At 44.5% G+C, this 13322-nt stretch overlaps 2 protein-coding genes across 7 annotated transcripts in view; one reads left to right on the top strand and one right to left on the bottom strand.

Moving 5' to 3' along the window:
* The window catches only part of CFAP57 (cilia and flagella associated protein 57), an 84144-nt gene extending 80012 nt beyond the window's left edge, over positions 1-4132 (bottom strand). For all 6 annotated transcript variants that reach the window (XR_009221803.1, XM_058552141.1, XM_058552142.1 and 3 more), the window contains exons 1-3: positions 4103-4132; positions 3794-3967; positions 267-583 (exon numbers count right to left, since the gene is read on the bottom strand). Coding sequence is in view for 5 of the 6 variants with exons in the window: in XM_058552141.1 (XP_058408124.1) it covers positions 267-583; positions 3794-3950 (474 nt within the window). In the remaining variant the exon portion in view is untranslated. The remainder of the gene's footprint in view (positions 1-266; positions 584-3793; positions 3968-4102) is intronic.
* A 210-nt stretch (positions 4133-4342) lies between these two features.
* Positions 4343-11715, top strand: EBNA1BP2 (EBNA1 binding protein 2). Its single transcript, XM_058552147.1, has 9 exons — positions 4343-4555; positions 4638-4721; positions 4924-5093; positions 5928-6051; positions 7149-7238; positions 8896-8971; positions 9197-9290; positions 10946-11108; positions 11260-11715. Exons 1-9 carry the CDS (start codon positions 4490-4492, stop codon positions 11308-11310), a joined length of 918 nt encoding a protein of 305 aa, XP_058408130.1. The 5' UTR covers positions 4343-4489; the 3' UTR covers positions 11311-11715.
* The last annotated feature ends 1607 nt before the right edge of the window (positions 11716-13322 follow it).

Genomic DNA, 13322 nt, shown 5'->3' with positions numbered 1-13322 from the left:
TAAAGAAGACAGGCACTGGAGTCAGGGACTTCCGGCCCTACTATTCACTACCTCTGTGATCTCAGGTGAGAGACTTAACCTCTTGGAGGCACAGTTCCCTCATCTGTAAAATAGGGATAACAATCATGCACACAAGATATGGTTGTGAGACTAAATTTAAAAATGCATGTTAAGAAATTAGCACTGCTCCTGAAACATAGAAAGCATTCAATAAAAGAGCTCTTACTATTTTTATAATCGGCACGATACTTGTCTGCTGGGCATACCTGGTAGACAGAGCTGTTCTGAGAGTCGGTTCTCATGATGGCCATTACCTTCTGTTTCTCCCACAGCCAATAGACAAGGTTTGACTCTGGAGGTGATGTCTGAGTCAACAGGTATTTGGAGTCTGGAGAAAAAGCCATGCTAACAAATTTCTGAACTGGGAAGTCAAAATTATTAAGGATTTTGCGCTTCCGGCAAGGGATGGACGACAGTTCATAAATGGTGATGACAGGTTTTTCTTGCACAGTCTCGGAGACAGCGAGGTATCGCCGATTGGGACTGATGGACAAGGCCAACATGTCCTGACTCTTGTCTGAGCCTGCAAACAGAGGTGGAAGGGGATAATGAGGGTAGATCACGCTTTCACCAAGATCCAGCATGAACCTGGCACAGTGGTGGGCAGTGCTGATGCGACAGGAGACAAGTGCAGAAACGGGTAACTGTCAATCCGTGCGGTCCCTTGGTACAGTTATGTCTGGGGTATTATGAAAGTGACAAGGATGGGCATCTCACTGAGGCCAAGGTGAAAGGAGAAGTCAGGGAACGATTCCTGAAGGAGGACAAAGTGGGATAGGGGATCGGCAGGTGGTACGAGGAGCAGAGGTGCAGATGTGAGAAAAGGTACAGCCTGGTGGGAGAAGCGCAGACAGTGGGCTACTGCTGGAGCACTGGATGTGAGCCAGGGGCCACCAAAGACAGGTCTAGAGGGGTGGGACAGGGTCAGGTCATAGATGCCTCTATGCCCTCAGTGGCTGGCACTCAATGCTCTTGTCTACTTTTGAGGCTGGGATGCTGACTACTGGCTTCCTCAGACTCCCTCCCAGTTAGGTGATCTATGTGACGTTCTGACCATGAGACAGATGCAGAAGTCTGCTGGACTGGCTTTATGGTGAAGTTGTGCTTTCTTGAAAACCAGGATGGATGCACTCTACTCCCCTTTTCCTGGAATATAGAGGTGATATCTGGAGATATCTGGAGTCATCTTGCAACTGTGAGGTAACGAGCAAAAGAATGACAGCCATGGTCCTCTAGAAAGCAGAGCCTGAGGCAAAGATTCAAGTGCACGTACTTTATTTAGGAAATGCAATCAGAGTCACTTTATGATTTTCCTGGGCCCTAGGTACTTTTGCTTTCACGGGCCCCTTCCTCCATTAAAAAATGTTAAAAATTATATTTTGTGACTGCATTGGCATAAAGAGGAATATAATCCAAGTTGGATTCATTATTATATATTATTATTAAATTCATTTTTTCCTGATTTTGAAATAAATTAAAATTAAAATATGTTCTTGGGTCCCTAAAAGTATCATGGGCCCTCGGCTTGTCCCTACTGCACCTTGTGGGTAAGTCCTCTATCTCAGTCAACAGCAACTCCATCCTTCCAGCTGCTCAGGCCAAAAACCTTGCTGCTTCCTTTTCTCTTCCACCCGACCTCAGGTCTATGAGGAAATCTGTCAACTCCACTTTCAAAACACAGCCAGGATTGGATCTCTTATCACCACCCCTATTGCCTGCAGCCTGCTCCAAGCTACCATTTTCTCTCACCTGGATTATAGCAATAGTCTTTCAACTGGTCTCCCGCTTCCTCCCTTGCCCCTCCTTAAATCTGTTCTCTATACAGTAGCCAGAATGAACCTGCTGAAACATGTCATATCATGTTACTCTGCTCAGAATCCCTCCAGTTTCTCATTTCACTCAGAGTAAGAGCCCTTGACCTACAAAGCCCTATGTGCTGTTGCTCTCCATTACTTCCCTGCCTCACCTCTCGCTCCCTACTCCTCCATTCACTCCACTCCAGCCACACTGGCCTCCTTGCTGTTCCCTAACACACTAAGCACCACGCTAACTCAGAGCCGCAAAGGTGAAAGGCAAAAGTATACAGCAAAAAAGAGATAATATAGGAGAATATATTAATAATCTTGGAGTAGGGAACAATTCTTTAACAAGACACAAAAAGGAAAATGTTGATAAACCTGACTTCGTTAAAACTAAGAATTTCTGTCCATCAAGATACCATAAGAGGAAGAAAACATAAGCCCCAAACTGGGAAAAATTATTTGCAATACGTATATCAGACAAAGGATTAGTACACAGAATATATAGTGTGCCCATAAGTCAATAAGAAAATTACCAAAAAAACCATAGTAAAATGAGTAAAAGACTTGAATAAGGCATTTCACAGAAGACTAAACAGGAATAGCCCACAAACGTGAAAAAATATTCATCCTCATAAGTAATAGAGAAATGCACACTAAAACTAACAAGATACCCTTTCTTGACCACCAGATTAGCAAAAAATTAGGACGTTGCACAATACCAAGGATTGGTGAGGTTGTGGAAGAACGGCAACTCTCATGCACTCCTGGTGGCAGTGTAAATTGGTACTACCACATCACCCAGTAATTTTAGTCCTGGCTGTGTGCCCTGGAGAATCTGCACACATGGATGAGCATATATGAATGTAAGAATGTTTACAGTGGCATGGGATTGTTTTGTTTTGTTTTGTTTTGTGAGGAAGATTAGCCCTGAGCTAACAACCGATGCCAATCCTCCTTTTTGCTGAGGATCCGTGCCCATCTTCTACTTTACATGGGATGCCACCACAGCATGGCTTGACAAGCGGTGCCTCGGCCCGCACCCAGGATCTGAACCTGCGAACCCCCACAGCTGAAGCGGAGCTCGCAAACTTAACCGCTATGCCACGGGGCCAGCCCCGGCATGGTTTTTAATAGCAAAAAACTGTTTCCCAAATGTCCACCAACACTAGAATGAATAGATACATTTGAGACATTAGATTCATACAATGGAACATCCTATAGCAATAAAATGAACTCAAGATGCATGTAACATGTATCAAGATGCACTAATCTCAAAAGCATGATGTTGAACAGAAGAAGCAAGTTACAGAATACATATACTGTGACTCCATTTATATAAAGTTAGTAAATAGCAAAAACAAAACTATATCTTACATAGGGTTACCCACGTATGTGGTAAAATGAAATGTAACAAAGGGTGGAAAAAGAGAGTAAGTGATTAAATTACAGAAATCATGTATATCATCAAGACCATTGCGAACAAAAACAAATGTAACAGTACACAAACAGTTATTTGTGATTTGGGATAAAGTCTCCAGTGTCTTCATCACACATGAATTCAAAAGGTGCTGTAATGAAGGTAGTGTACTCTGGAAAACCGTTGGACAACTCAAAAAGTGGCCCTGGTGATAACAAAGACAATGATATTGAAGATGCATGAAAAGACTCTCTAAAAAATTTTTTTTCATTAAATCACAGTGGAAAAAAAGCACTTTTAAATTAACATTATTTTACATGTGACTTTAACTATGTATGTGTGATTGATTAATCTATATATTAAATAATGCAAGTAGACGTATTTCTTCTACATTTATAAAACCATATGTATATTCAAGTTGGCCAAAAAATTTTCCTTTCAATCGTTGTGTTAGGATTATGGTGTTACATCTGGTAGATACTGTTAATGAGCGTCTGGACGGAAAGAGTTTTACCTGGAATGAATTTTTGCCACTTCTGATCCACATTGTATTTCACACAGTGATTTCCTGAAGGAAAAATAATGATCTGTTCATCGAAGAAGAAGATATTGTTGGCCACGTGGGATCGAAGACCAAAAACATGCAGCGACTGAGCTACCACGGTCGACATGGTCCGCAGCCCGAGTTCTGCGGGAGACCGAGCGCTGCCGGTGAGGGTGAAGCGCGTCGCGTCGCCTCGCCCCGGCCCGCCCCGCCCCCGAAGTCTCCCGCCCCGCGTCCCCGCGCCCTCCCCGGCCCGCGCTGCTCCCCTTTCCTTCGCACCTTCGCGGCTTCCTGCTCGTCCTGACGACCCCCCGGTACCCCCTCCCACCTTTCGCTTCTTCTCCTCGGATCCCCAGACCACGCACGTATCCACGGATAGTACCGCTACGGAGCCCAAGCAACCCCGGCACGTTCCAGCGCCGCGGCGGTTCCCATGGCAACAGCAAACCGGAAGTGTGGAGCAGCGGCCGGAAGCGGAAGTCCGATGAAAAAGTCCCGCAGCCGTGGTGAGCAGGGGGAGCTGGGGCGCTTCGAGTCCACGTGGAGCCGCGGCCGGAGAACAGGGGCTGAAGGCGGGCCGCGGCGGCGAGAGGCGCGCTTTCCCCGCCGCGCGGGCCTCGGGCCACGCTGCTCCCTCGGGTAGGTGTCGGACGTGCGCGCCGCAAGATGGACACGCCGCCGCTCTCGGGTTCGGACTCGGATTCTGATGATTCTCTTGTCACGGACAGAGAGGTCAGTGTCAGCCGAGCTCGCGGGCCAGGCGCGGGCGAGGGCCCCCTGCACTCTGGTACTGACCGCCGATTGTGCGCTGCAGTTGCAGGATGCGTTTTCCCGAGGGCTCCTGAAGCCAGGCCTCAATGTGGTACTGGAGGGGCCGAAGAAGGCCGTGAACGACGTGGTGAGCTCGGGCGCCGGGTCGGAGTACTCGGACGTGGGATGCGCACAAGGCTCTGCGGTGCTTGGGAGACTGAGTTCTTGTTCCAGGAAGCACGCGGCCTGTGCGTTACGAGGGCGGTCAGTTTCCCGTCCGGGTACTGGGGGCTAGCGCTTTGTCCGTGGTCTTGTGCTCTTCTTATGAGCTCAGTGTCTGAATTTCCTAGAATGGCCTGAAGCAATGTTTGGCAGAATTCAAGCGGGATCTGGAATGGGTAGAAAGGCTTGATGTGACCCTGGCTCCGGTGCCGGAAATCAGTGGACCTCAGTCAACATCTCAGAGCAAGGATCAGAAAGCTGTTGATCCGGAAGATGACTTCCAGCGGGAGATGAGCTTGTATGTTTTAAAATGTGGGAGAAGTTGTGGGTCCCTATGCTAGAGAGTGGGGAGAGGGGGCAAGTAGTGAGCCTATACTCCTCAGAAGGTATCCTAAGCTTGGGAGTAAGGACAAAGGCTTCTTTTGATTAAAAAGATCTGGGAGGGTCGGCCCCGTGGCTTAGTGGTTAAGTGCGCGCGCTCCGCTGCTGGTGGCCCGGGTTCGGGTCCCGGTCGGGGACCAACACACCTCTTCTCTGGTCATGCTGAGGCTGTGTCCCACGTACAGCAACTAGAAGGATGTGCAGCTATGACATACATACAACTATCTACTGGCGCTTTGGGGGAAAAAAATAAATAAATAAAAATTAAAAAAAAAAAGATCTGGGAGATTTTCCTTGGTTGAGAGAAGAGCCCCTTGGTCCACCAGTCACAATTCAAGGTCCAGTTTATTTTATTTTGAAATACTCAGTTTTCAAGTTTTTTGTGCATTCAATTATAAGGACAAAAATTTACTTATGGAAGGTTTTTATATGGACTTTTTTTAGTGACTACATAAGAATTCATAATTGGAATTAGTTTGTAAGTTAATGGGTACTTTTAGAGTGGTCATTTTCTTAAATTGCTTATTTATTTTTAGCAGTATTTCCCTGCTTTTTAAAAAGTGTGTACAGCTAAATTTCTCCCAGATACTAAGTTAGTGAGATTTTATTTCAGTTTTTGTGTGTTTGTTCTTGCTGGTGGAGGTCAGATGTTGCAAGTCCTTCTGACCTTGGCTAAGTCACGAGAGGCAGTGAGAAGGAATGTAAGGGCCCTCTCCTGTAGCTTATTTCACACCTTGTCCCACATCCTCAGCTACCGCCAGGCCCAGGCCGCAGTGCTTGCAGTGTTACCCCGCCTCCATCAGCTCAAGGTCCCTACCAAGAGGCCCGATGATTATTTTGCAGAGATGGCCAAGTCTGATCAGCAGATGCAGAAGGTAAGAAACAAGGTTTTCTCTGGAAAGCTGTGGCTTTGTACTTAAGTATTTTCAGCTGGCTTGTCTCCTATACTGTTTAAAAAAAAGACTGAGCTGGATAATAGGGAGCCAGTTGTCACAGGACACTTATTATCTCGATTGTCTGCTTCAGACTCAGGCCAGTCACCACCAATTAGATAAATATAAGGAGGACTTTTTCCTAATTTCAACAATTAAGAGGAGGAGAAGTACTGTAAGAAGTGTGGTCCCTGAGGTGAAGATGGCCTTTTGCATTTCCTAGCTGGCATGGCGGCGTGGTGTGTAGAAAAACACAGTGCTTGTCCCAGCATTGCCCGGGGGCAGTGCTATAACCCGTGGACAGTCCCTTTGCTCTGGGCCTCAGTTCTGTCTTCTATAAAATGAGGGATTTAATATATGGCTCAGGTGTATTATGATTTAGAGTTAGGTAGAACTTGGTCCTCATTTAACTGTGGGAGGAAAGAGAATTGCCAAAATCTAATCCTAGATTTATTTAAATAGTTCCCTTGGGTCTCAAGCTGGATTTTCAGGAGCTCTTGTCTTGGTGGTACTCCGGGAAGCTAATGTCGAGATGACCCCAGACACGTCTCTGTACATTCACATTGACAGCTGCTCATCTTTTAACTGAAATGTGTGTGTTTGATGGAAGAGGCTAGGTCCCTGACATCTGTCTGAGTTTTTGATGTGTGTGTGATATGTTGGAGAAGGGAACTGAGGCTGCATGCTGGTTTAACCTCAGTTTGCAGACACTACGGATGGGGGAGAAGTTAGTTTCTCCTGGCACAGCTGTAAGCAGGCGGTTTTGTATAATGGAACAAACAGCACACTGGGAGTGGAAAGGCCACTTTCAAGTTGTAGCTCCACTGCTGATACTTTTGGTATCTTGGACAAAGTGCTCAGCCTTTGGGCCTCCTTATCCTCATGTGTAAAACACAGGGCTTGGAATAGATGATTTACCAGGTTCCTTTGAACTCCATAGTTTGCAGAACTGGAAATATCTGTTTCCTGCTCCAATGCACCCTAAGTACCAGTCATCCCAGATTCAAATTAACATAAGCTGACAACATTTTGTGTTTTAGATTCGACAGAAGCTACAGGCTAAACAGGCCGCCATGGAGAAGTCGGAAAAGGCTAAGCAACTGAGAGCACTTAGGAAATATGGAAAGAAGGTGAGAAGGAAAACGTGCAGGGAGTAGGATGAGCAAGTGTGTTTCTCAGGCCAGATTGCCATGGTCTGATTTGGTTCTATGCCCCGTGTGTGTTTGATCTCACAGTGGGGGGTGTGTGCTGTCTTTCCTTGAGCATAGTCTTTCCTTGACACCACTGTGTCACCAGGAGTAGTGCAGTAACTGCAAGCGAGTCTGTCACCTCTCTGGGCTTCACCTTGCACATCTGTACAGTGAAGAGTTGGGATCAGATCAGTGGTTTCCAAAGCTGACCTCACAGCAGAATCACCTGGGGAAATTTTTTAAACCAGCTCTCTCGGCCTCAGAATCTCTGGGGAATCTATGTATATTTCCTTCCCTTCCCCCAAAAGCTTCTCAGATGATTCCAATATGCATCCGGTTTGAGAATCACTGGCCTAAATTGTTGTAAAGTCCTTGAAGGAATCATATTATTGATTGTCACCCAATCTGAGAGAAAAAATGGCACCTGTGTGTTTGAACTATGAATGTCTATGTTCTAATGTAAAACCAGAACAGGCATACCATGAAACTTGTCTTGGTTTTTCTGCTTTATTTCGTGGTCACCCAAGAAAGAAGATGATAGGAATTAAAGTTAGGGTTATGGGAAGAAATGAGTATAAGGAGGATCAGCATGGGTGTTAAGACTTTGTCAACATTTTGACCTAAACACTTATGATCTGGGGTGCTGAGCTGCAGTCTATATTTGGACTCATTTCACTGATAGATCCTCAGTGGAGTAAGAGTAGATTAGCGTCCTGTCCTCTGCAGAAGGGCAGCTGTGGATTTCTTGGATTGATCTGGTGGTTGATGGCTGAGATCAACTCAAAGACATGGGCAATTGGTTTAACGTAATTTATCAAAAGCAAAGAATTCAGTTGGGCCCATTAGCTCACTGTTTCTAATTTGAGGAAACCTCAGCGCAGTGGTTCTCAGCTGGGGATATTTTGCTTACCAGGGAACATTTGGCAATGTCTGGAGACATTTTTGGTTGTCATATCTTGGTGGGGAGTTGGCTTCTGGCTTCTATTGGGTAGGGGGCAGGGATGCTGCTAAACATCCTGCAGTGCACAAGATGGGCTGTCCAGCCCCCAACAAGTAATTATGCTGTCCAAACTGTCAGTAGTGTTGAGACTGAGAAACTCTGCCTTAGAGTATAAACGTCTCCTTTTGTCCTTAAAGGTTTTTTTCTTTTTTGTTTTTTGGGGAAATTGTTTTTTTCTGTTGGTACTTTCGTGCCTAGTGACAGTAGGTTAGATATTTAATCTGCCCAGATATAATGAATGGGGAGAATTGGATGTAGACTTAAACATGATTTGCTACGGTTTTGTAGGCGGGATTGTGTAATGGGGTAAGAGTGCAGACTGCCTGGGTGTGGATCTCAGCTCTGCACTTTCTCGCCTTGTGACTCAAGCAAGTTACTTAACCTCTCTGTGCTTCACTATGGGGGGGTGATAAGAATTTCTACTTCACTGGGTTGTTGTGAAGATAAACTGAGAATATACTTAGAGCCTTAGCGTAGTTTTGGCACATGGTAACGGTTCAGGGGTGGTGGTGTTATCACAGTGTTGTTCCTGAGAGGATGTAGACACTTGCAGTGATTGTTTGGAATGGGTGTAACAGTCCTGTGTCCCTGTCCCAGGTGCAAACAGAGGTTCTTCAGAAGAGGCAGCAGGAGAAGGCACATATGATGAATGCTATTAAGAAGTATCAGAAAGGTCAGTATGTCTCCTTCCTAAGCATGGAGGGACCTGCAGGACTGGGTACCTTAGGGTTGATTCTAATACAGAGTCTCTGGAGCCTTGGGAATTGTTGGAGCTAAGGTTTGGGGATGGTGTGGGGAGCAAGATGTGCCTCTTAAAATCAATTCAGTAACAACCTTTTTTTGAAGTTTAAGCTTTTAAAATGTGATGGCGCTGATCAAAGTACTTCCTCACTCCCAGGCTTCTCTGATAAACTGGATTTCCTTGAGGGAGATCAGAAACCTGGTGCCCGGGGCACGAAGGAAGGAGCTAAAGGCCAGCAGATGAAGAAGGGGTATGAACTATTTTTGTTTAGTTTTGTTTTGTGGTGGGTGCTGTGCCAGCAGCTCCTGAGTGTGGCAGGGACCTCCACAAGGAGAGGCCCAAGAGTGCAGCTGCTGCCTGCGGCCAGACTTACAGGGCTGTGTGATGGGTCCTTTTAGCCATATCAGTCTTTGAAGACAAAGTAAGGCGATTTAAGGATTTGGCACATTTTAAGTAAATACTCAATAAAAGTTGATTTCCCATTTCACAGTGTGATGGTTAAGAGCACCTAACCTAGGGTTCAGATCCGGACTCGGCCCCTCATTAGGAGGGGAGCTTTGAGCAAGTTACTTTACCTATCTAGATGTTAATTTCCTCACCTGAGAAAATTGTATGTGCCTCATAATGGTATGAAGATTAAAAGATGATAATGTTAGATATTATAATAGTTCTTTTTAGTTTACCTTTACACATACCTGGACACCAGGCCTGGGGGAAATGATAATTTCTGTGTAACAAAGTAAGTGCTATGATAGAGGCATTTAGGGAGTAGTATGGAAGCACATTTTAGAAATATCTGACATGGTCCAGGGTTCAGGGTCTGGTGATGGCTTCCTGGAGGAGGGTTCCCACCTGAGCTTAGTCTGAAGGGTGGGTAAGAATTAACCAGAAGTCTAGGAGAGACACAGATTTTGGGGAGAGAAGAACACAAATGAGTAAGAGCATAGAGATGAAAACAGCAGGTTTTTGTGTGAGGAACAGCAAGCATTTGGTGTCAGTAGGAATACAGTGTGAGGCAGGGAGTGGTGAGAGGCAGCTGGGTGGGGCCCTGGGCCGAGTCACAGAAGCATGTTTGTTTGCCTTCTTGAGAAGCTTGGGCTTTATCCAGTAGGTGGTGGGGGACACTGATGGGCTTTACTCAAAATAATGAGCAGGCCATATTCATGCTTTTAAAAAGTTACAGTGGTACTTGTGTAAGTGATGGACTTGAAGGAGGCAGGGAAATTGATTAGGAGGCTATTACAAAAGTCCAGAGAGCAATGATAATGACCTGAAAGTGGTGATGGAGATAGAGAAGAGAAAATGAAGAAATATTCACGGGGTTAGATTAGCAGAACTCAGTAATTGAGTTGGGTGTAGAGAGTGAAAGGAAGAATCCAGGCTGACTCCCAGGTTTCTGGCCTGGGTGGCTGAGTAGATGGTAGTACCACCTACCTCATGTTAGGGCATATATCCTGGAGGTGAAACCAGGCTAGGAAGGGAGATGACAGGTGATCTGGGATATGCTAAATTTGAGATTCCTGTAGAATGACCAGTTATAAAATTTATTACATTTGAATGTTAACTGCATGTAATAAATTGAGACTAGAAACAACTGAGGATGATTTAGCAAGATTTAGTTAAACTAGAAAGCTTTCCAAAGATAAATGGTGAGCCACAGATGTATGTGTGTCCTTTCCTGGTTCTTGCTTTGTTAGTTTTCCTGCTCTAGTGGTTAAAACTGTAAATAGACGAGCTTGCCTGGGGAGTTGGTAGAGTAAGAATGGAGGGCTAAGGATGAGATTCTGGGTAACAGTGGTGTCTAAGGGGCTTTGCCTTAAGACAGGAAACTGATGGTATTGTTGGGCCATGAGATTCATCAGGATTTGCAGTGCTGCAGGTGAGCTGTAAGACCACTTTTTCCAGGCCCAATGCAAAACGACGCTATAAAAACCAGAAGTTTGGTTTTGGTGGAAAGAAGAAAGGCTCCAAGTGGAACACTCGTGAGAGCTACGATGATGTATCCAGCTTCCGGGCCAAGACAGCTCACGGCAAGGGCCTCAAGAGGCCTGGAAAGAAAGGGTCAAATGTAAGTGAGCCAGGGGGTCAGGTGAGAGGCCAGATCTGCCTCCTCTCCCACCCCCACACCCACCTGCTCCCTTTCTTTCCCTGTGTATCCTGACACTGGGGCAGAAGGCCACACTGCTGTGTGACCACATGTGGTATTTCTTTTTCTGTAGAAGAGACCTGGTAAACGGACAAGAGAGAAAATGAAGAGCAGAACACGCTGAGCAGCATCTTTGTAAACAGAACCAAGAAAAAGGAATAAAGACTTGCGATTTCATGGTGCAATTGGATCCCTTCTGTTGGTTTCTTTTTGTAAAAAATTCTTTCAATAAACTAAAGAAAAATTTTCAAAGAAATATATACTCTTGGTTAAAAACTCAAGACAGATTTAGAAGTTACTTTTACATATTAAATAATATTGCTATTTATTGATAATAATTTAGACTTTGAGTCCAAATGGCCTTCCTTTTATGATAGATGAAAATTTAACTTACACCCCTCCTAATTCCTCTTCCCCCTCCTTCCAGATACTTGTATCATGATTTTAGATAAATCAGGAATCAGTGTTTATATCGTTACGGTTGTATAAATACCAGTCACTGCCATGATAAAATTTCCTTTGTGGTACAGCTTCTGGTTTTTCGTTGCGTTGATTGTCACCTTATATTTTTCTGTGTGTCTAATTTTCCTTCTCTATCCTTATTTTTTCTTAGATGCTTTGTCATTTACCCACCTTATAACTTTCCTGCTACAACCTACGTCTGTCAAACCACTGTCACCCTGTCTCTTCTAGACCTTCTAGATAGGATCCACTATTTCCTGGATCCCAGATTTTCCTGTCTTAGCTTATGCCTTCTTTTGCTGTATACCACGTTCTAGTGTCTTCCTAGGAAGGGGAACATGGGAGGTGAATTTATCTCCTTGCATTTCTGCAATTGCCTTTAATTTGGCTGCTGTGAATTTTCTCTGAGAGCGTTGCTGGCCCAGATCTTTGTCTCACAGCCTCTTGTGTTGCCACTGGGAAGTCAGTGCCATTCTGGTTCTCATTCTTCCCCCAGAAGCTTTTCTTCTCTCCGCACCTGAAATTCCATGATGGCCTGCGGTGGTGTGGGCCTCTTCTCATTCTTTGATTAGGGTATTTGGAAGGTTTCAGCTTCTTCAGTCCTGGCAGATTTTATTTGATAACCTCCCTCCTATGTTCTTTGTTCTAATTCTGGAATTTCTGGTAATCAGATTTTGAACCACTTCTGCTGATCTTCTAAGTTTGTGTTTGTATTTATAGAGGAAAGATTTCTTTTTTCTAGTCATTTTGTTGAATATTTATTTTAGCTTTCATTTTTCATTTTATCCCCCACAAGTTCTTTATTCTGTAATTGCTTGTTTTTCATATCATCTTACTCTTACTCTATAGATGCAGTATCTAATCATATCTAGAATATGAGTTATAGTTTTGGTTTTTAAAAAGAGTTTTCTTCTGTTCCTTTCATTTGGTTTCCTCAGATTTCCCCACCCTTCCCTGTGCATTTGGTCTCCCTTTTTATGGTGAGCTGTGTGGAAGTTAAGATCATGGACTCGGGGGCCAGGTTGCTGGGCTTGACACCTGGCTCTGCTGCTTCCTTGCTGTTTGACCTTGGACAAGACAGTTCTTTTGTGCTGTGTCATCTCTATGTAGAACCAAATAGGGTTCCTGTCAGCCCTAATTTAGTTAATATATGTGAAATGCTTAGAACACTGCCTGCCATATCATAAGCATAAATGCCTGCTTAGGATTATTTTGCTGGGGTGGCTTTCCTTAATGTCTGATGAGCCTCAGTGGTACATACTTGAGAGGTACTCAAATGCTGGCTGGAAGCTATGCATAGGACAGACATGGGCGGGCAGGCGATGTTACGTGTTGGGCTTTACTGTGTGCTGATAGAGTGAGAGGTCAGTTTACCTGTCCTCCCTCTCTCCATTTCCGTTTAGAAACCATACTTTAAGGAGGCTACAAATATCTGAGAACTATATATTCTTAAGCAGGAAGAATAATTTATTTCCACATTATTTCCTTTCTTGTAGCATCACTGGTACATGAAGGAGGACATTTCTGGTTTCATATGATACTGAGTTTCTAGTACCAAAAAAATGAATTTAGTTTCTGTTCAATTTTGTTCGATTAACAAAATTCTGAGCAAACAGGTCATCTTTTCAGAAGACCAAAATATTTTACCCTGGCCTGTTTTTGACAATCTGTACA

This window comes from Diceros bicornis, chromosome 13, assembly GCF_020826845.1.
Source record: "Diceros bicornis minor isolate mBicDic1 chromosome 13, mDicBic1.mat.cur, whole genome shotgun sequence".
Taxonomy (NCBI): Eukaryota; Metazoa; Chordata; class Mammalia; order Perissodactyla; family Rhinocerotidae; genus Diceros; species Diceros bicornis.
This window is presented reverse-complemented; position numbering and strand designations above follow the sequence as displayed.